Here is a 22,610-nt window from a genome sequence, read left to right on the forward strand (position 1 = left end):
GAGCTGAGGAGACAAGTCTCCTTAAGAAAGATTAGCATTTATAAATATCCTGCCCCCCAGTGCACACATATTTTCACAAAGAAGGTTTACATGCTGTAAGTTTACACTTATGCTTTCCAGCACTAATTTTCCCATCTTAAAGAGTCCACAAAGCTGCATTAATTTTATATTTAAAAATACATCATAATTATCTTAACATAAACTAAAAACATTCTATAGATGCAATATAAACGATTTTTTAGAGTGATTACTCACAGGAAAATCTAGTTCAATGCTCAGAAAAGAACTGACTGTTCTTGACACAGTTAAAAAACACACAAGCTGATTAAAAATATTATCTACCGATTCTTTGCCTAAGACTCAGAAACAATGTTTTTCAGTTCAGTATCTTTGAACTTGAACTGGTAGAAAGAGACACCTCAGTAATATGCAAAGTAAATTGACATATTTGAAATATGCAAAGCAAAAAATGTTAAATGCTAAGAAATCAGAGAAGGATACTAAATTAAAATGAAAAAAAAAACAAACCCAGACTGACAAAGCCTGGAGGCATACATTATTGTAAATGGAAAGAACAAGGATGTGTGTGTATCAGTCTGCCTAATAGATGAGATACCAAAAGTGGCATGAAGAAATAAGAATTTTCATTCAGAATACTAAAGCTCTCTTCTAGTGATGTCAATTGAAAAGCCACTAAAATTCTTTAATACTTGTCAGCTTGTAAATGAAAAGTCTTAGAAGTCCAAGATGCAGAAAGATGGCTGCTGAAAGGGAAATATCTGAATCTCTAAAGATAAATAATTAATTAATTCTCCATATAGATTAGATGCAGGAAGTATGTGAGAAAAAAAAAGAAAAAACTACCAAAGAAAAAAGCAATTAAACAAAATAGAAACTTCTTTAAAAACCAAACTTCTTTAATTAAGATTCTGGATGCTGTAGAACTGCCTCCTCTTTTCTATTAAGATGACATATGACAAGTAAAATATTTGGAACATGTCAATACTGCATCAAAACATAATAGAACTTTGACCATGACAGCATAACACAAATGATTATCTCTCATTAAAATCTGTTACTTCTACAAGTAAGCTGAATAATGTCAAACTGAAAGCTAGCTAAAGTATCAAAGGTTGATTGCAAGGCAATTGAAGACCTCATTTAAAGATCAGTAGCTTGGGGCATTTATAGATAATGTGTAATGCAGAATGACTATCAGCAGGACCAAATCTGAGACTGCACAAAGCTGTTCTTGTTTAATGAGAGGAAATAAAAAAAACCACTTCAGGGTAACAGCCAGAACTAACTAAACTAAGCCTAAGTAGCAGATAAAATGCAATATAAATCAATCCTTTTGAGTTGAACTATTTATGGGCCTTATGAGAAACTTCACTGACTCTTATGTTCAGGAATGTGGCTTGTTATTGTTGTGTTCCAAGGAAGCCTTACATGGACAAACTTACCCAAAATGCTTGTATCAGGGTGCCCAAAGAGAATGATAAACCAGTAACCAGACATACAAATGAACCCCAAGGCATTCGCACCTTCCTGCGTGGATTCTCTGATGTCTGCCTAGGATGAAGTCACACTTCTACAAGGATACTAATAATGACACTCCTTTTTGTTTCTATTTTTGAGACTCATATTCCTTCAAAGTGATTGAACTTGGCCTTAGGACTCAAAAGTTACTGAGGAGACTGCAAAATTCTATATGAAGTATAATTACCTAAGACTATTTCTTTAGGAAACCAAATGGTGCTGTTGTGAAAAAGAAAACAGAAATCATGCCATCATTTTCCAGGAGCATCTGTGCAATGCTCTTAGTCATATGGTTTAGTTTAAGGTATTACTGCAAGAAGCAGGGATTTTGATTTGATGATCTCTATGGGTCCCTGCCAACTCAGGATATTTTATGATTCTATGATTTTAAGTACTACATTCTGATCATTTCTTCCCCAACACTCTTCCAAAAGACTCAGTGATTTGCAAGGTAAAATAACATGTGCAAGACAAGTGTTTAAAAAGCATACTTTCTCTAAAGATGAATAGACATGAAAGGATATGATAAAAGTACAAATGAATTCTAGGAGGGAGTAGTAAGACCACAATTTTTTCCCCTCTCTACTAACAGAATGCTGAAGTACATTTTCAAAGGAATTAACTGACTTTATATTGAAACCTAAGGTTTGCTTTCAGAACTTCCTGTCATGAGTTGTAACTATATCTGAAGCTATTGTGATTTAAAAGAAAAGGTGTAGCGTTTTAAAGAGAGCAAAACTATGTGCCTTGCAAAAAAAAAATCCCAAAAACCAACCAAACAGTCAACCAACCAACCAAACAAGCAAAACCAACCCAAACCACCACAAACCAAAAACACCCAAAGAAGTGGCATATGGAAAGAAATAACTAATATAAAAATCATAAATCAGTGTAGCAATGGGGAACAAAGTGACATAGACACCTTTATGTATCCGAAGATTGCTCTATTGTAGAAATCATCCTTTTTTATACCTTTAATCTCCATTGGACATAACTGAAACCAAACCAAGGCCTAACAGAACTTAACAGAAGGCACTCATTGGCTGGCCCAGCTCAGTGCTGGTGTCCGCGTGTTCTATCACCCAATCAGCTTCTTGTCCATACGCTGTCCATGTGTCCCTCCAGCCAATCAAAATCTCACTTCCAGCTGTCACTCAACTGACTCTCCTCACTCCCAGCTGCCTCTTACCCCTCAACTCAATTCCAACTGTCCAGCCTGGGCTGTGCCTTTCCCACAGGGACTTCTGCTATGCATGAGCCTTAAACACTTTAACAAATATAACCCCATACTCCATAAACCAGCTTCTAAATGTGATAAGTACAAATTTTAGCAGAACTCTACTGTCAAAAAGCAAAGACTTATTATTTCTACAATGTCAATGTGCCCAAATGCCAAGATTGATCTTGAGGCTTGCAGCAAACACATGCTGCCTTATACCTATTACACTTTCTCCAGTGGAGACAAGGATTCTTGTAAAGCATTGTATTTCTTAAGACAGGGCAATTGCTTCAAGAAAGGTAGTCATAAACTGCACCTTCCAGTTGATATTGTTTCCCAAAAAACAGCAGCATACAACAGGCCCACTCACAGATTGCACTTGGGTAATCACAGGGACCCTACCTGTCAGCGTTACACCCTTCTTTAAAGTCTCTGCAATTTCCTCCTTAATCATTCTAAATACTCAAACACAGCACAGTTTTAAAATCAGCTCAATTCTCTGTTTTGACCTAATAATGAATACCTAGAAGCTGTTTTAACCAAGAGATCAGAATCCTTCTGAAAAACTGAATTTTTCAGCACATTTTTCTGACTGCAGAAGGCACAATTAGAAGTCTCCCCTAAATCACATCACAAGGCACTAAGGAAAGCTTGTACATCTGTCCTTAATCACACCTCAATGAAGCACAATATGAACTAGAAGTACCCCTAACTAGCAAATCTTTCTCACATAGCTGAAAGAAACCATGAGATTTTATTTTTAATTTGAAAAAGAATCCTTGCAGGCTGAACAGAAAAACAAAGATTTTTTTTTTCTCTTCTGCTATCTCCAAGCTGCTTCTTCCATGACCAACAACCGACCTTGCACCAAAAGCTGACATCTGCCTGGTACCTGCCTTCAGGTGTCACTGACACCTCCAGTTGGTAGCATACAACCACTGCTAAGGGAGAAGCATGGTAGGGGCAGGCATGTCTGGCTTCAGTGCTATGACACATCATAGGCATATGTATTTCTGTGTGCACACATGTGATCTTGTGCTATATTACAGTACTTCCCTTTTATTATGTCTCTGTATTTCATGGCTATAAAGACTCCACAAATGACAGCATTTCAACTTTTAAAAGAACTTATTGAATGTCTGGTTGGCATATAATGGATGAAATTCAGTAATAAAATTAAAAGGAAATCAAAGTTAGGAGGATATTTGAACTTCCTAAACCATTTAAGCTCTCACAAATGGCTATCTAAATGGAAGTCCATTTTTATTTCTAAGGCATAATCTATGAAGTACTCTGGGCTGAGGACCTGTGCTCTCTATAAGACACTGCCAGTAGTTGCAACAATGAATTGGTTGCACAAATTCATGCCTAAACCCCCTAGAATTCCATTGCATCTCTACTAAGCATATAAGTTAATCTACTGCTTTTGTTGGAAAAAAGGGAACACACAAGTTTTTTTGTGTTATGACTTGAACATCTGGCGCAAATCAGAACATAGCACTACTCCATCAAAGGATAACCCATTTGACTAAGAAGGTATTTCGCAACCCTAGCACCTTGTGGAGCAGAAGGTTTCTTTGTCCTTGGGGTCCTTGAGATCTGTTTATCAAGAGGGAGATTTAGATGCAAAATATCCACATGCTTTAGATCTCTCATGTGGAAGACTGCGTCAAGGAAAAGTTAATTTGGACTGAAAAAATGTGGATGCTATTTATGTTGAGGGCCTAAACAAATATTTTCTTTAGGCTGCTGCACTGAGTCTGAAGACAAAATAGCTAGACAGTAGAGGAGCGTCATTTATGTGGAAGAGTTACTTCTCAGCAATGAAGGGTTCAAGGACAGCTGGCAAATAAGATAGATTTGATGAAATTCTGCTTTATTCAGAGGGAAAACACATTTTCAGCATCTTATTAAATGCTACTTGAAACAAGATATGTGACTTTTTCTGGCACAGCAATTCCTCTCATTTCCCATCAAATGGTTCTTTGTCAAATTAGGCTGCTTGGAGTTATAGGCAAGGAACATTTCTCTCATTTTCTCTTCCTTGGAAATCTAGCACAATATAAGTACAACAACAAAAACATAGGCATCAATTTATGATATAGATCCTATTTTGGCTACAATAACCTCTCTGAAAAGCTACCATCATTTCTGTTTTAAGGGCTACTCCCTGTGAAGAATTAATTTTACTCTCTAGCTTCCTATTATCACAGAAAGTTTTATGCCATACTGCCAATGTTAATATTTTCCATTGTTCTGATTCTTTTTTTGATGAAGAATGAAGACTTAAATATTGAAAAAATTCCTCTATTTTATGCCAACAAAATCAAATGATAACACTAATGAATTTCATGAAGAGGGAAGAAAATTATATTTAAAAGAAGCACAACTTTTTCCCTAAACAAACAAACAAACAAAAGGATGTTTTTTTCTCTAGAATATTAATAATAGATTGAAGCTTCAGAAAATCATGACATGTGGGGCTAAATTAGTCTATTACAGATTTCTAACATGTATAACTCATGCATCATTTTTCAGAAGGAAATGTATATTAAAATGAAATAAGAGAGTTGTACTTACTGTAGCTAATTCATCAAATTTTCCAAAAAGTTCATTCAGCAACTTCACAAGTTCTTGGGCAGTACACTGTGATGCCAAACTAGTGAACCCCACAATATCTGCAAACAAAATACTGTAAAGAAGGAAAAAGACACAGATAAATCAGTAGAGAACATATCTTCACATTCTCTATACTCTCTTTCATAGCACAAATGTAACCCAAAGCATTAACTCCAATAAGTCCTGAAATATTATCAATGAAGCGCTAGTTGTAAAAAAAATGGAAAAGATTCAGAAAAATAGGCATTATTCTGATGCTACCAACTGTTGTAGAAAACTCTCAGACACTTTCAATGGCTACATACCTACCTGGCAGATGAGACAAAGCACCTCATTCATAGAGTGCTCAATGAGTACTCTTGGAGCACAGTGAACAATTTATTTTCTTGGCAGCCAGGATCTCCTCAGCCAAATTGGTTTTGCACTGCTAGAGTTCCACAGCCAAACAGATAAACCTTCTATGAGGTTTACTATGTATTGAAAGACAGGGGTTAATAGCTTAGGTGCAGTAGCTCTGTGATGTGCACTTACAGTAGGTCCCTGTGAGGAGCTAGAATCCACAAAGTCAAGTCAGTATTCTCTGCACTGTACTGCCTGGCTCAGGTAAGTGTCCAGCTTTCATCACTATTAGCAAGGTTTTAATGTCCAACAGTTTAATCTGCTTTAACAATCCCTGATAGTCAGTGTTGATCAAGGGAGATAATTGAAATAAATGCAGGTACCATTGTGATTGAGAGAATAAAAATTCTTTTGTAAATCACAAAACTCAAGAGAGTATGGTGCTGTGATCCTTTCAACTCTTTCTGTTGGTAGAAATGCAGCATCAGCTGCAGGAATACACTGCATTTATCTCCAACACCCAGACTAGAAATGTAAAATAATTTATGAAAACACTAGTAAACCATCCCATGATATATAGCCTAGGTATACTCGACATAGTGTAAAACTTAGTTTGCTAACTGTAAGTTGAATTAAACATTATGTAGTCCCATTCACCTCAACAAAGCTTCACTCTTTAGATATAAAAACAATTCTGGAAAAGCAGGCCTGATAAGTCCACTGTTTTCCATTCTTCATAACCAAGTCTCAACACTCGTAGTATGTTACAAAAAATGGCAAATACAACTCCTGACTCAGATCCTGCTTCTATGATTTCATTTAAACCAGTTGTTTACGTCCCTTGTCCACCATAGCAGATAAGCAGCATATCCCAGCTCAAAACCAACTCTTCCAAAGTTCAATAACTTTGGTCTACAAACAAAGCCTCTACATTGTCATGTTATTCCTTGGGGCAGTGTCTCCACCCAGTACTCCTTGGAGCATGCATTATGACAACATTGCTCAAGATGGCCCTGGTTCAAGGAAAAGTAGTTATTCCATTCCCATGCTGTTTAAACATTAAAAAAGGCTTCCTAAAATAAAAAAGTCAGTATTAAGTATTTTTACTGATTTGTGTCTCTGCTATCATAAAAATGAACCAGTCAAGTGATGGGTAAAATAAAATGCATTAACAGTGCACCAGCAAAGTGACCAGCATATTTGCCCTGAAAGATCTACTTATTCTCTTAATTCTTTATTGAGATACTTGTTGTTTGATGCTTTAGGCTCTAGGGCTCTAGGTTGGTCTTCCTGGAAGTTCAGAAGTTTCTTGAAGATTTTCAAAAGCACTTAAATATGCATACATTTTGCTTTTTCTTTTGCTTTTTTGCATACATTCTCTTTTTCTTTATGACCTAATTTCACATCAAAATTTATACCATTTAAAAAGATACAGAGGAAAAAAACAACTACAATTGTTCCAACTCACTATGTCATGTAGTTTCCCGGTTTTAATTCAATCTATGAGTATGGAGGGGGAGGGTGGATGTTACTTTATAATAATAGCTTCTGATAGCCTCTCTGACATTTTACATCTCATCTATTCTACACATTTTACATTTTGATTGGTTTTACTTTTCTATTTCCTTATTCAATATGGCGATCCACTTTTTTTCCCCCTGTCTAACTACACATACAGTAACAATAATATTTTCAGCAGCACCAACAACATCCACTTGCAAAAAAAAAACCCCATGGGGTGAGAGAGGGGGTTAGGCCTTTAAGGTAATACAATGTCATCTCTTTATCAAGGTCTTTAGCAATGACGAACATCTATATACATACAAACCAGAAATGTTCTGTGTTTGTGACAAATATGTCTTAACAGCTAACACAGCAACCATTACAAGGCTGACATGTATATTCACATAAAAACCTCTCTATTAGTAAAACACAGAGAATAGGAAACAGGTTGCTGCACAATCATTCAGTTAAGAAGAAAGTTATTTTACATATGGGTACCTTAGCAAGTCAGTATGAGATCCTTGCTAATCCTTTAAACATTTAAAGAATGCTTAGTCCTCAGCATTTGATTCAAAATACTGGTAATTGTACAAAAATGTGAAGTCCATAAAAGTATCCACAATACAGAACTGAACATGCCATTGAAAACCTAGGTAAAAAATGTAATTATTTATGCTGAGAGACTGATGTTGTTCAATTATGCTTGTGAAATTTTTAATACTGTAGTTAACTATATGTATACATCTTAAAGCTAATGGAACACATTAGGTAATATGACCATCGTTACACTTTCTTTTCTGTACAAAATTCCTAACTTTTAAAATACAATATTCTTAAAATATGCAAAGTATAACTCTCATGTCTGGACATGGCACAGATGGGGAAATGCTGTGAGTAGAAATTCTGCCTTTTATTAATGAAAAATCTCCTCCTTTTTACCGCCATTAAATGTTACAGTCATAGTAATTGCTGCACTTTTTTTGAAAGTAGGCTGAAATGCCAGTGATCAAACCTGAAAAGCAGTGACCAAAACAGTGACAATGGTAGGAAACAGCCGGTGGAGGAGTAGGGGATTTCCATACCCAAAGTGCAGCTGGCACTGAAGGCTGCTGCTTCCATGGTCTGTTCTCAGGGGTGGCAATGCTGAGGAGAGTGATGCCCCCGGTGCACACACACACAGAGCTCTACTATTCTAAAACATGGCATTGAAACTCAAGAGCTGGTTCATTTTATTTTAGCTGGTGAACTGACCAATATTATCTTTTCTACTTCTTCACTCATCTGTGTCCATCTATATGCGCTTCCCATACTACTTGTACTACAAGTATTGTGGGGCAGCACCAACACATACTCTCATTGTGCAACATCTAAAAGAAATTAGAGCAGCATCTTGGTCTGTGATATGGAGTCAAATTACCCAACTGATGTAATAAACATTTTTTCCCTCTTATGTTCTCCTCATGTTTCTGGAGAGTAAAGGACAAGAAGGCTTTTATGAGGAGATGGCAAAGTCAGTCACAGGGAATGAGAACAGAAAAGATATTTGAATTCTTGCTAGGGCCATTAAATCATAATGGTAATAAAGAGAGAAATTATAAGATCTACAGTGCCAGAATTCCAGTCATAAACCTGAACTGTTTCCAGGGCCAAATATATTCAAATATTCTCAAAGTCCAAGTCCCCACACTGGCACTGAAATTCCCTTTCCTCTGTTTTGGATATATTATTCGCACAAAAATACCGAAAGCTTTAAATTTAGGTCATGTCTAATATACTCAGAAAAGTTAAAACAAAGCAGCTACAGGAGTGACATCAGTGTTAAAGCACATTAATCAGTCCTGCATATGCACTCACTCAAGAGCAAAGTAGTCTTGCTTCACAGTAACTTAATCTGCAATTGCTATGGAGATTCACTTCCTCAGAGAGGATTAAACTAGTGTAAACTAGGGCTACCTTATTTATGTATGAAAGATTTCTCATAATGGTATGGTATACAAAGGAACACTTCATAATGATTGCAAAGTAATTTTATTTTTAAAAATGTAAATGCTGGCATATATAGAAACAAGAAGTGAGAAGCTACCAATTAACAGTTGTTTCTCTTAACGACCACTGAGGGATGTAACTGTCCCTTCTTTAATTCCACACAATCAAACAATTTGATTCCACAGAATTAATAATGCCATTGGGCACTTTGGTGAAAAACAAAAAATCCCCAATCTCCTTTAAACTGAAGAAGAAAAATGAAAGTGGAAAGAAATTGGAAACAAAGGACCTGTTACTTCTGCCTGCTCAGCAGCATAGCTCACACATAGTTCAAGCACTGCTCTTCCCTACGAACGATGTGAATGCGTTTGTTAGGAAGGCTATGTAGCTATTGCAGTGCTGAGGCTGTTGCCTCGTTGCCCAGGGGCTCAACATGCTCCACAATCATGTATGGCGCAGAGATGAGACTGACTAGACTATAGTTCTCCAGATTTTCTTCTTTTCCCTTTCTAAAAATGAAGGTTATAGCTCCCTATTTCCAGTCATTAGGGACTTCACCTCACTGCCATGACTTTTCAAATATGATAGATAGTGGCTTAGCAACTTCATTTGCCAGTTCCCTCACAGCTCAATCTACTCAGGTCCCATGGACTTGAGCACATTCAGGTTCCTTAGATGGTCTTGAACCTGATCCTCTCCTGCACTGGGCTCAAGGTGTTCATTCTCTCAGTCCCTGCATTTGTCTTTTATGACCAGGGTGGCATGGCTGGGGCACTTGCTGTTGAAGAATGAGGTGTAGAAATTGGCAACAACTTCAGCCTTCTCTTTGTTCAGGGTAGCCAGGTGTCCTATTTCCTATGGGAGAGAGTCTAAGTTATCCCTAGTCTTTCTTTTGCTTGTAATATATCTATAGAAACCCTTTCTGTTATCCTCAATATCCACGACCAGGCTCAATTCTATCAGGGCCTTGGCTTCCCTAACCTTGTCTCTAACTTCCTGTACTATTCCCCTGTCTTCTTCCCAGCCCATCTGTCCTTGTTTCCACTTCCTAAAAGCTTCTTTTTTCACTCTAGGTTTGCTCAGCAGCTCCTTATCCATCTGTGATGGCCTCCTAGCATTTTGGCCTGTTTTCCTCCGTGTTGGATGCATTATTCCTGAGCTTGGAAGAGGTGATCCTTGAAATTCAGCCAACATCCTTGGGCCCCTTTGCCATCCAGGGCTCTATCCCATGGGACTGTACTGAGCAGGTCCTTGAAGAGACCAAAGTCAGCCAGGGAAGTGAGCATACTGTGTGTCTCCTCACTGCCTTGAGGTTCTTGAACCTCCCACCATTTTGTGATCACTGCAGCCAAGGCTGCCTTGGAGCACTGCATTCCCTACCAGTTCTTCCTTCTTGGTGAGCACAAGGTCCAGTATGGCACCTTCTTGTTGGCTCCTCAATTGCTTGTGTAGAGAAATTGTTGTTGACACATGTGAAGGACCTCGGGGATCATGTCCTGTTGTGCTGTTCCTCCAACAGATATCAGGGTGGTTGAAACCCCCCCATGAGCACGAGGACTTGCAAGAACGTGGCCACTTCTGTTTGCCTATAGAGGACTTCATCCACACATCCTCCTGACTGGGTGGCCTGTAGCAGACCCCCACTATAACATCCCCTGTCCCTACCTTCCTTCTACGCTTCACCTACAAGCTCTTGGCTGGATCCTCATCCTTCCCCAGTCAGAGTTCCATACTCTCCAGCTGGGTATTGACATAAGGGCTACAAGGCCTTCTTGTGTCTCTTGCCTGTCTTTCCTAAAAAGTCTGAAACCTTCCATTTAAAAACTCCAGTCACAAGAGCCATCCCACCACATCTCCATGATGCTCATAGTATCCTATCCACACAGGCCTGTGCACCTCTATAGTTCCTCTGTTTTTTTCATGATACTACATGCATTTGAGTAGAGGCATCTGAGCCAGAACTCAGATTAAGCTGACTCACTGGCTGGAGTATCTGGAATGCCTTTGCACTGTTATGGGCATTAATTAGAGGCGTTGACACCTGAATGTCAGGGCTGGGAGGGATAGGTGCCCCCCTTTCCTGACTAATCTAGTTTAAAGCCCCCTGCATTAGCCTGGCATGTCCCTGACCCAAGATGGTTTTTCTCTTTGTCAGATGAACCCCACTGTCCCCTAGTAAACCAGGCCTGGCAAACCGAGTCCCATGATCTGAGTAAGAAAAAACATGACTTTACCAATCATACTGGGATTTTATCAGTAAATTCACAGGATTAAAAAGTTTGGCTAATCAGGTAAAAACTGAAATCACTTTGTTTTTTAGACAGACAAGTTGTTAGTAATCATATGTTGCAACAGCACATTCTAATTTGATCCTAGGGGAAAAAAAATCAGCTGTTGAGCAGAGCTTTCTCAAGCTTTCTGTTGTGCACTTGATTTTAGAGTTTGTGTGATGCCATTGTGTTTCAGCAGCAGTGCTGTCTTGGGTTAGAGGCTTGCTTGCTCCGATTGCTGCCTGCTTGCTTACTGAGAGAACATATACTGAGTGTTACTGATGTGCAAGAGAGCAGCAGAACATGACTAGACTGTTACAAATATTTCCTTCTGATTGCTTTATTTGAGATACAAAGGCACACTTTTTTCACTGGTTTTCTCTCTCAAAATGGTTACTCTTTCTGTGACTTAAAATCTCCATTGCTTCTCTAACATCTTCTGCTTATAGATAAAAACCACAATAACCATTTGTTGATAGAGCTACATGGATTACTATTGCCTTTCCTCTTTCACACAACCACCACAAGGCTGAAAGTTTACTCTCCAGTCTTAGTGCTCTTACATTCATCTAGTAAAAGAAGTGTAAAACTATTTGAGTTTTTAGATTTTGTGTAATAGTATTTAGCTATAATTTTTAAAATAAAATTTTAATTGATACCTAGAGTGTAGCTTAAATACTACCCACTAAAAACATGGCCTGTTTTTACATAGTTGCCTTCTAAATTTCATAGGAAAATTAGTTTATTTTTGACAGAAAGTAACCCATTTTTATTATTAATATTTATACAAATTATATAAGTATATAAATATATAAATATTTTATACAAATAGCTTGTTTTAGTTACCAATAAAACAAAATGATCTTAAAATAATTATAAATCAAACATCTCAAAATATGCATAATCTGAACAATGGACTGCAAAAGTCAACAATTTTACAAATAAAGTTCTTCAGAGGAGTTAATTTGCTATAGAATATTTCTTGTTGCAATGTGCCTGTCCCTTTCATCTCATGATATTTATTTCTTAAGGAAATGCATCTAGATTTCTGAAAGCATAACTTTTTAAAAAAAAATATTCGAAAGACAGTTCTTTTAAGTAAAGTGTTCCAAGGAATTACATCTACAGTTACTGAAGAGCTCCTACTAAACACTATAGACAGAAAACACACCTAAGCTAACTAAAACATAACCTAAAATTGATATAAATTTTGTATGCCTGCATTCCCCACAGACTACTGCAACAAAGCACATATGATAGATAATAGGTAAATACAGATCTGTAAGCACTGGAACGCAGTGGGGTTTTTTTGACTGTTCTTTTCACTCTTTATTTACTAATGACAGTGCACCATCTACAAGTTTGTGAATGACAGCTAACTATGTGGTGTGGTTGACAACACTGGAGGGCAGGGGCACGATCTAAAGGGGCCTGGATGGGCTAGAGAGATGGGCCTGTGCAAGCCCCATGAAGTTCAACAAGGTCATGTGCAAGGTTCTGCACCTGGGTTGGGTCAATCCCAAACATGGATACAAATTGAGGCATTAGTAGATTAAGACCAGCACTGCAAAGGAGGGCTTGGGAGTACTGATGGATGAAATACTGGACATGTGTCAGCACTGCATGCTTGTGGCCTAAAAAGCCAAATGTATCTTGTTACACATAAAAGGAAATGTGGCCAGCAGGTGGAGGGAGGTGATTCTGTTCCTCTCATGAGACCCCATCTGGATTTTCAGCACAGGAAAGACATGGACGTGCTAGAGTGTGGTTGTTCAGCCTGGAGAAGAGAGGGCTTCAGTGAGTTAGAGCAGCCTTCCAGAGCCTAAAGGGAGTCTGCGACAGAGCTGGACATGGACTTTTTATCAGAGTCTCTACTGATAGGACAAATGGGAATGGTTTAAAACTAAAACTGGGTAGATTTAGATTAGATACAAGGAAGAAATTCTCCACTATGAGGGCAGAACAGGTTTCATAGAGAAGCTGTGGATACCCCATCTCTGGAAATATTCAAGCTCAGGCTGGTCAGGCTTTTGAGCAACTTTATCTAGTGAAAGATGAACCTGACTCAGACACAGAGACTGGGCTCGATGATCTTTAAAGGTTCCATCCTACTCAAACCATTGTATGATTTCATAATCCCAATGTTTAACGGAAGTTTCCTTAGGACTTTTTTTTTAAAGCTACCTGGACTATTTGGTTTGAAACACCAAGAGCTGTTTCTATAAATTCTGAACAAAAGCCAAGCAGCAGTAGAGTGAGCAAGTTAAGAAAAGGAAACAGTATAAACAGACATTTCTCTCCCATTTCTCTCCTCTGTCACAGAGACAAGCTGGTTCAGCTGGCATACAAGTTACATACACCATTATCTCATACTCCTTGACAATCTGAAACATTTCTGTGTTAACAAGCCCAGAGTTATCACTCCAGGACCTTCTGTATTCCTGTTTTCTCCCCCTGTGATCCCTGCAGGCAGGCATAGCCAGCACCTGCACAGTGACCGCAGCACCACAGCGGGAAACAGCTGCACCTGCTAGGACTGAGCACAGAGAGCCCATGGCTTGGTATAAGAGATTAAAGCTGCTCCCTAAGTGTGCGTATTGACAAAGCAACTCTTCTATGTCAGTCTATGGGGCATTCAGAAGGAGAAATCCTGCCAAGTTAAACAAGAGATTTGACAGCTTATAGGTAGTAAATGTTCACTTTTAACAGTACTAATTCATGTGCTTTGTGCACTGGAATTGTCCTGCTGTTTTCAATGGAGCTCCTAATATAAACAAGTACTCTGCAAAATAAGAAGGACCTTTATACCCTGATTTTTATTTTAATTTGGGCCAATTGTTTAATTAAAATACAACTTACAGTAAAAATGGTATCTTAATGGCACATGGTGCCTCGGAAAGGAACCTGTAGGACTCTTTTTGCCTCAAAGGTCAAACATAAGGGAAGTTTATTAGTAATTTTAGGTATGACTCACTTCAATGTTTAAGAAAAAAGTGCTCTATAAAATTAAAGAGGGCTATTAAAAATAAAACCAAAGGAGGCTGTATTTTGTATTTTTTACATAATAATCATTTACAAAAGCTAGTTCACTGTGAAGTCTTACAAGTTCAGAAAGACTACAAACAGAAGTCTGTTCACAGGCATCATGATCACAGCTTTTTAAAACATTGGAATGGGTAAGTTAAATTAATTTTTTTTTTAAGTTCTGATATTTTCTGAAAGGCAGGACAGACCAGAAATATTTGCTCATAAATATTTGCAGATTGTGTTCTGGCTTCAGACTGACTCTCAAGAACCTCTGAAATGCCACAAGGAATCTTTTTATTAGTAGCTTTGAAGTCAGGCAGTGTGTTTGCTAAAATTAATATCTCTTCTTACAAAGCATCCAGTTCCATTTCACTCTTGTAAAAATAAGGCTAGATGAAACTACTGTACCAGAAGCCCAAGAAATTTTTAGCTGTTCACTGTTCACTTTCTTTTTATTTCTTCCACATTGTTTGAGTCACAGAATGAAGCAAGAAGCTGTGTGTTAATATAGGAAGTCAGCCATGTGCTTATCCATTCTTGAGTTGAAAGAGTTTCATGAATATCTGATGTCCATTCCAAAAGAGATAAACAACAAAATGTGTTGAGGTCTCCATACAGGGCATATATTTGAGCTGAAACTCAATTTGAATTTTTCCTAATTGAATTATGGGTCCATGGAGAGATTCAGTCAGGACTAGTGAGTTTTTATAATAGACACTGTACCTACATATGTGATCTGTAAATTTCTCAGTCCTGTAGGAATAAGGAAACAAGGAAATATGAATCTTAAATTTCTTAACCTAATCTTAGAAAAAGCATGTCTCCTCCATGTTACAAAACATATTTCTGAGCACCACAGAAGAGCTGGTCTGTTGGATAGCCTTTACATGTAACTTGACATTTGGTTCCCATGTCTTTCATGATGCCCTTGTGTGGGACTACCCCACCCTCTGTACTGTGTTGAAACAGCTCACGGACTATATACAGACTATTTCCTTCTGATAAAATCACAGATATTATACTAGTTGCAATTATTTTAGTTTTGAGTTCATTGTCCCCACTGGGCTAATGCTATATTGGATATGTATTTGCATATCTTGTTTTGCATAGTGCATTTGCATTAGGTTGTTTGTCTCCATTTAAAATACATGCCCTCATTTCTTACTGCACAGCAATTCTGTTAAAAAAACTTTAAAAGGTAACAGATGTACTACAGATTTTGGAAGAGCTGATCAAAGCATGACACATTCCCTTCCAAAGGCACAGTGAGTTGCAGGCAGTCATTCAACAACTATTGGGTAGTTGGTAAAATATTCACCGACTAATTGATAAACCAGGAGTGTTGCCATGGTTATCTGATATATGCCAGTACTTTTTCCCAATCTATCATTCACTTCTTACAGAGGTACATATATCTCCACTGTAACGTGCATTTCTAGGAGGAGGTAAAGAAGGTAGCTGTATGAATGTCTTATTTTTCACATGTAAGATTAAATATTCTTTGTCTTTTTTTCAGGCAGCTATTTAAAAGACTGGAACAGATACTGATAATTTCTAATACTTCAGAAGGTTTTTTTTGTTTTTTTTTTTTTTTTTTTTTTTTTTTTGTTTTTTTTTTTTTTTTCTGTTGATTTTTCAACGGATAAGGAATGGAAAAATAATGTAGTTTACTAATTGCATGCCTGCCTCCTTCAGACTTTCTTTTCTGAAGAATAATGCTCTGATACTTCCAGGTATTTGCAGGGAGAAAAAGAAAGCATTGCAAGAGGATGAGTAAAGTGCAGCTCATTTTCTATTTTCCACTGTATAGCTCTGGAGTTAAAAAAACCTGGAAAACAGAATTATAGAGGGGCTTTCTGTTGGTTTAATAGCAGCACTTTACAGAACATTTGATGTGGAGAGGACAATCACAAGAATATAGGTATGATCTCTCAGGTTTACCTGTTATAGCACTGAACTGCCACTACCCAGAAGAAAAAAAAGCTGTTTTCATCTCTTCAAGAAAGTAAAGCAAACACTTATTATTGGCACTGACTACCAGCAGCCCTACCAAAGGGATGCTGTAGTGTTGTTCTTCACATTGGTGTCAGGGTGGCACCTGGGAGTTCCCCTTCATCCTTCAGATCTACACAGTGACAAAATTTCTGGGGTGAAACTCTGGCCTACTGTGCTAGCCACAGATTGATGGGTATTTATTGGACACTATTTCCCCCCCTTTTAAAAAAATGTTTATTGTATTTATAGATTAGTTCCATTACTGAAATAAAAGACAATACAGTTTCTTGTAAGTACAGATGGTGAAGGGTCGTCTGCTATTTTCGGTTCTATTCACTGAGGATCTTGCTTGTGACATTAATATTACCCCATCTTACTTGGGCTTCATTTGCCCCAGAAGTACCTTCTTAAGGTCAGAGAATGAATTCACCTCTCCAGACAGGGTGTTTGGATTCAAAAACTTTTATGAACTCCACATTGAATCAGTGAATAAGCCACAGAATTTGTAGTAGTTATGTGAAAAAACATATCATGTAGGAAAAAAAGACTACTTCTGAGGTTACATTTCAAAAAGATCTTAACAAAAAAGAGGACTCAGAAGCACTATGATCAACTGCGAAACAGTGCTGTCTGAGATGACTATACACAGTGTAACAAATGCAGAGACTTGTGGCCCATACAAGATATAAATATACTAATCATGACATAGTTATCAGCCTTACTTTAACCCTGAATATAAGGGCAACCAACAGTAGTATACATGTCTTTCACAGCACTGTGAGGACATAATTTTAGACACAATTTTTATGAGTATATTAAGGAATGTGATCACCAAAGAGTCAAAGTAGAAGACAACCAAGCACCAAAACCTGGCATACCTGAGACTTGATTAGCAAAACTGACTGCAAATAGACAGACAGGTTATCATTCAAAGATGGAAGACTGGCAAGGGAAAAAAAGTGCAAGTGGTGTTGGTGAGGAGTGCAACAGAATAAAATCATGTGACATAAACAAGGAAGAGTGAAGGAGTAAGACAGCTCACTTAGATTTTGAATGTGCCCTTCAGGAGCTCTCAAGTCAGATTTTGACAATTGAGAATCATCAGATACTGTAAACAACATTGTCATTTTCAGCATCAGTTTTGGGGTAGTTTGCACTTAGAACCAACTTTAAACTGATCGTTAAAGACCATGCTTTGTATGCAAACTGATGAGATTAATATTATGCAAGATTTAACCTTTAACATGAAGCAAGCTACTAATTTTTAATTCAGTAATATGAAATTTTACAGTGTAAAACTGACCTAATTTGGCAGTCTTCTGAACACTCCCATCACAGACATCTCTGATTCCCTTAGTGACAGAAATGCTTTTAGTTGCAATAACTTAGTGACTAGGAAGTGGTCCTTGCATATATTAATGCCAGTTCAATGGGAGGTAGAGAAAGTCCTGGGAGAAGAAACTTAGCAGTGGATAAGGGAGAGAAGGTGCTGAATTTTACTCCTTTGCTACATGAGTACACCACGCAAATCAAGGCAGCTCTGTGGCATCACTTACTAACACTGCAACTTGTTTAGTAAAAGGGTGACACCAACTCAACTTCTTTGATGCTGTTTTTGATGTGGAAGCAAGGCACTTGGCAGTAGTGTGATAAAACACAGACAAGATCTTTAAGGAATTTGTTTTGGAGGCAAAGAAGAATAACAAATGAGAATGCACTTTAACAAAAAGCAATATAAATGATGGCACTTGAACAAGAGTAAGAAGCAGAACTGAGCCTAAGTCAATCTCTGAGGGGTAACACCCATGTGATGTGGACAAATAGACATTTCTTTAAGTTTACATTACAGTTTCTTTCTGTGTTTCCATGCCATTACCCAGGAAAATCTATTAATTTAGAAGTAATTCATCTTACTATCAGAAAATACAAATGTGTAAAAACTACACTGCAGAATAGATATTCCTGTTCACCCAAAATATAACACAATACAAAACCAATGACTAGTCATTAGGAAAAAGTTGTCAGTCTCCCAGCACTACTATTCTAAAACACTTATTGATTCAGGCTTATCTTCTGAGAAGATTGTTAAATCTTCCTAGTGCACCCATTCTTCTACTCCATGTTAATGATAAATCTTCACTATATTGCTTGTTTTTTTTCTCTAAAACCTGACTGCAATTATGCATTACTGTTTTTGTACTAAATATTCTTAGTTCTTCAGTTTATTTCATGGGCTACATCAATCCTACCTAACATTGTCATGCCTTTGAATGTAAATCTTGTGGAATATCCTTTCAGGAGGCTTCAGGAAGTCTTCCTTCATCTCCATTGCAACATTCCTGGGCAAAAGGCTCATCAAGAGACGTTCCTAAAAGAAAACATAAACAACATCAATTTTGTGGTATAGTGTGTGACCATTTTTCAAAAATTTTAAACTAGCAAACTGGACAGTCTTTTCTTAATCTGCTTCCTTAAAATGTCTGCTGCATAAATAATACAAACCATTTATCTCAAACTTTTGCAAACAGTACAGGTGTCTTTTTTTAAGTCTTCTGCACTAAAACATACCCAAAAATTAAAAACAAACAAAAAAACCCCAGACCTACACAGAAAAATCCAGCCTCAAGAGAATATAATTGTCCATATTTTTTATTAACATCACAGTTCTTCTAATAATAACAACTTACTTTATTCTTAGCAGCATTTATCTGTCTGGGAAAGACTTCCCAGGATCATTTGCTATCCTTTTGTGTGTCTTATTTCTTCCTGTATATAATGAAAGTGTTACATTACAAGGACTATGACAGCTGGTTATTAAGCAGTGAGAGTGGATGATGGATTTATCCACTGCCAAACTCAGTGGAACAGTATGCACAATTTTAATGGCATCTTAAACAGCATGGCAATGTCCTTAATGAACTGCATCAGTACAAAACCTTGGCAAAACACGTCTTCTTGCTATACTCAGACAGAAATTTTTGGCATAGATCACTGATCTGCATAAAACAGATCCCTAATATCATGGATCTTATCAGTATTGACTATAAGGACCCATGTAGTTTTTCCATATATTCTGGCCCATTCACAGGCACCTTCTGGAAAATCTGCAGCTGCTTTTCTTAGGTATTGTAAGGTGTCCTTAGATATCTACTCAAGCTGTGTTTTCACCCAGAAAATGCTTGCCATTTAAAATCCATTTCCAGGTGTATCCATCAGACCTGCTAGTTTCAGCCCTGGCAACAGTCTGAATGAATTCACATAACCACATCTGATCTGGTTCAGGAATCTCAGGCTCCAGACAACAATGGATGAAGCCAGAGCAAGGAAGGTGTACACTTGGTGGAAGAGGACTAGGGCATTAAATAATTAAGCAAACTGAATAGATGTAAGTCCATGGTCCCTGACAGGACACATCCACAAGCTCACTGAGTGAGCTGTCAGATGTTTCTGTAATGCCACTCCTGACAGTCAAATATGGTAACTGGGAGTAGTGATGCAAGACTGCAGAAAGATAATGTCACTTCTCTAGCCAAGAAGGGCAAGAAGGAGAACTTGGGGAACTGTGGGCCAGTCAGTTTCACCTTGGATCTTGAAAGTGATGAAGCATCTCATCCTGGAAACCAAGGTCATTAGACCAGATGAATTCCAGAGTGCCTTTCCTGCCTCAACTGTTCTGTGATTCTGTTTCCTGACAATTGAGAACCACTGTAATGTCAACTGGAAGATGTCACAGAAGTGCGTATTTTGGCCCAACCACATCCTCCTTTTCTCTAATTTATATAAAATAAATAAGGAGCAAAAATTAATACTGAGAATAGAGTATCTGCAAGTGCTTTTTTGTTGCTAACATGCACACATTCACCAGACAAAGCCATCAAATAATACTCAAAGTTTATTCATAGGGTTTTTTATTTAACAGTTTCTTCTGGAAGACACATTGAAAGAAGGAATTCTATTCTATTATTATTCTAAATTAGACTAAAGTTTTGTCGTATGTTTGTAGTGGTTACATTGTCTTAAGGTTAAGGATCATTAGCTAACTCTATTTCCTACTCTTCTTATATATGTATATAGTAGGACATTCTCCCCTGCCACAGAAGAGCTTACCTGCTCTGTCCATCAGCTGGTGCATAGCTCTGGACATTCTCCCCCCTCACTGGAATTGGTGAGAAAACCCAGGCTGGACAGATGTCCAGCACTGAGTTATCTCTGGCATCAGGGAGGTGAGACTCCCAGCTGACAATAAACATCTCACCTTGAGAGCAAGATGTAGAAATATAACCTAGGAATTCCTGACTGAGAGACACATTACTAACTATAAAATCTACACAAATTTTCACAGAGGTAGAAGCCTCCTACACACACCCTGGAAATATGTAGGACTTCTCCTGTGAGTTCAGATACAAATTCTGCAGTTATTTCCTGGGAATTGAGAGGAAGGATACTATTTTTTCAGTAACTGTAATATTAGGTACCTCAGCTATACACTCTATGTTATCCACTAGTAGTATTTCTTTGGTTTATCCTGAGCAGTAAGTCATCTGTTAAAGTCTTATATCTGTTAAATTTGTATCAATTAAATAAATAATTATTTTTGTAATAGACCTAATTGAATATTATTAAGAACCTCTGAGCGAGAGTGATCTAGGGTACAAGCCACTCCAGAGCTACTGCCAGAAATCTGAGTCCAAGCCAGGACTTGTTTAAGTTCTCCTCTACATTTGTAACAATGTACAGCAAGAATATTGCAAAGAATATTATGAAATAGAATATTTGTTGACACTTTACACATATAGCAATTTTCTATTAACCAAAGTATCTACCATGACTAAAAAATGGTTATTCACTGTAAATTTTATATTGATTTAATTAAGTATACTTATATTTCTGCAGCAGAATTGTATTTGGGTAGCCCAAATTTTGGGTTACAATCCAAAACAAGTATTTTGTCCACAGTGAATCTTATTAAGCTCTGTTGATAGATACTTGTGTCTTAAAGTTGATTTACTGTGTTAAAAAAAAATAAACTGGGGTTATAAAATAAGGTGAACACCTCTCAGACAATAGAGAACCCATACAAGAGAGGAATTTGGACTGATGGCTAAATTCTCTGGTGCTTAAGATGACAGAACTGATGCTGGAATTTTGTAAGTATTGCTCTGGATGAGAAATTCCCAATGTCTGATTGGGACTAAATGTTCTCTGTAGCTTGTCTTTCAGTGAACACATTAAACAAGATCTCCATCATTTTGCTGAAATGGATTAGTAAATTTCAAAACTGTTATGGAGACTGTGGGTTTTAGATTTCTGTTTCCTTGAAAGTCAGACTTAACCAGACAAACAAGCAAACAAAAATGATACTGACAGACTCTTCCAGAGAGCAGTGCTAACTGAATTGTTCTCCTATGGCCTGCAAACACAATTACAATATGTAAATAAAAAGCTCACGGGTAATGTCTGCAGTGCATGGCAAATAACACGGAATCCAGGGAAGCAATAAGAATCGTTATTGTGAAGGCAGCATTGGAGAGCTGTAGGATGCAGCACTTAGCAGCATTGGAGAGCTGCAGGATGCAGCACCTGACAGCACTGAAATGTCCAGATGTCAGATGTATTAAGGGAATCTACAAAAATAATGATTCCTATACACATTAGGTTGACTATAACAAAACCTGAAGGGAGCACAAGAAAATCCTCTATCAAATTGCGATAGCTTGGTTTTTTTCATTAGAGGTGAGAAAAAAAATAAATATTACTGATGAAGAATTGTAGAGTCTATACAAAGAGGGCTCAGACTGAGACTCACCAAGTGAGGAAAGATTCAGTTATGGTTTTCTCAAAGGGCAGCCACTGCTGACCTATCAGACCAAGAAGGGAAGAAGCAGCATGACTGTAAGGATTTCTCCCTGAAGAGGAGACTGAAAAATGTAAGAAAGAACCCTGCAATGCAAATTATCAAAACACTGTAAGTAAATGAAAGACACCATCCAAGCTATCTAGAAAGAATAAAAGAAAAGTCTCTTCTATTTACAGCAAAATCTCATCTGTCAAGCAAAGCACTATTGCCCTTCAGGTCATCCTAAGGAATGCTGATGGACTAAGAATTTTGAAGC

General features: G+C 37.5%; 1 protein-coding gene across 1 annotated transcript in view; it reads right to left on the reverse strand.

Annotated features, from left to right (window-relative positions):
- Window positions 1-22,610, reverse strand: part of ADCY1 (adenylate cyclase 1) — a gene marked incomplete at both ends in the record, with an annotated part of 149,345 nt that overhangs the window by 64,473 nt on the left and 62,262 nt on the right. Inside the window, 2 exons of the mRNA XM_083860552.1 lie at window positions 5,339-5,450; window positions 18,747-18,865. Coding sequence (XP_083716678.1) covers window positions 5,339-5,450; window positions 18,747-18,865 — 231 coding nt within the window. The remainder of the gene's footprint in view (window positions 1-5,338; window positions 5,451-18,746; window positions 18,866-22,610) is intronic.

Source organism: Zosterops lateralis, assembly GCF_965231275.1.
Source record: "Zosterops lateralis genome assembly, chromosome: 1".
NCBI lineage: Eukaryota > Metazoa > Chordata > Aves > Passeriformes > Zosteropidae > Zosterops > Zosterops lateralis.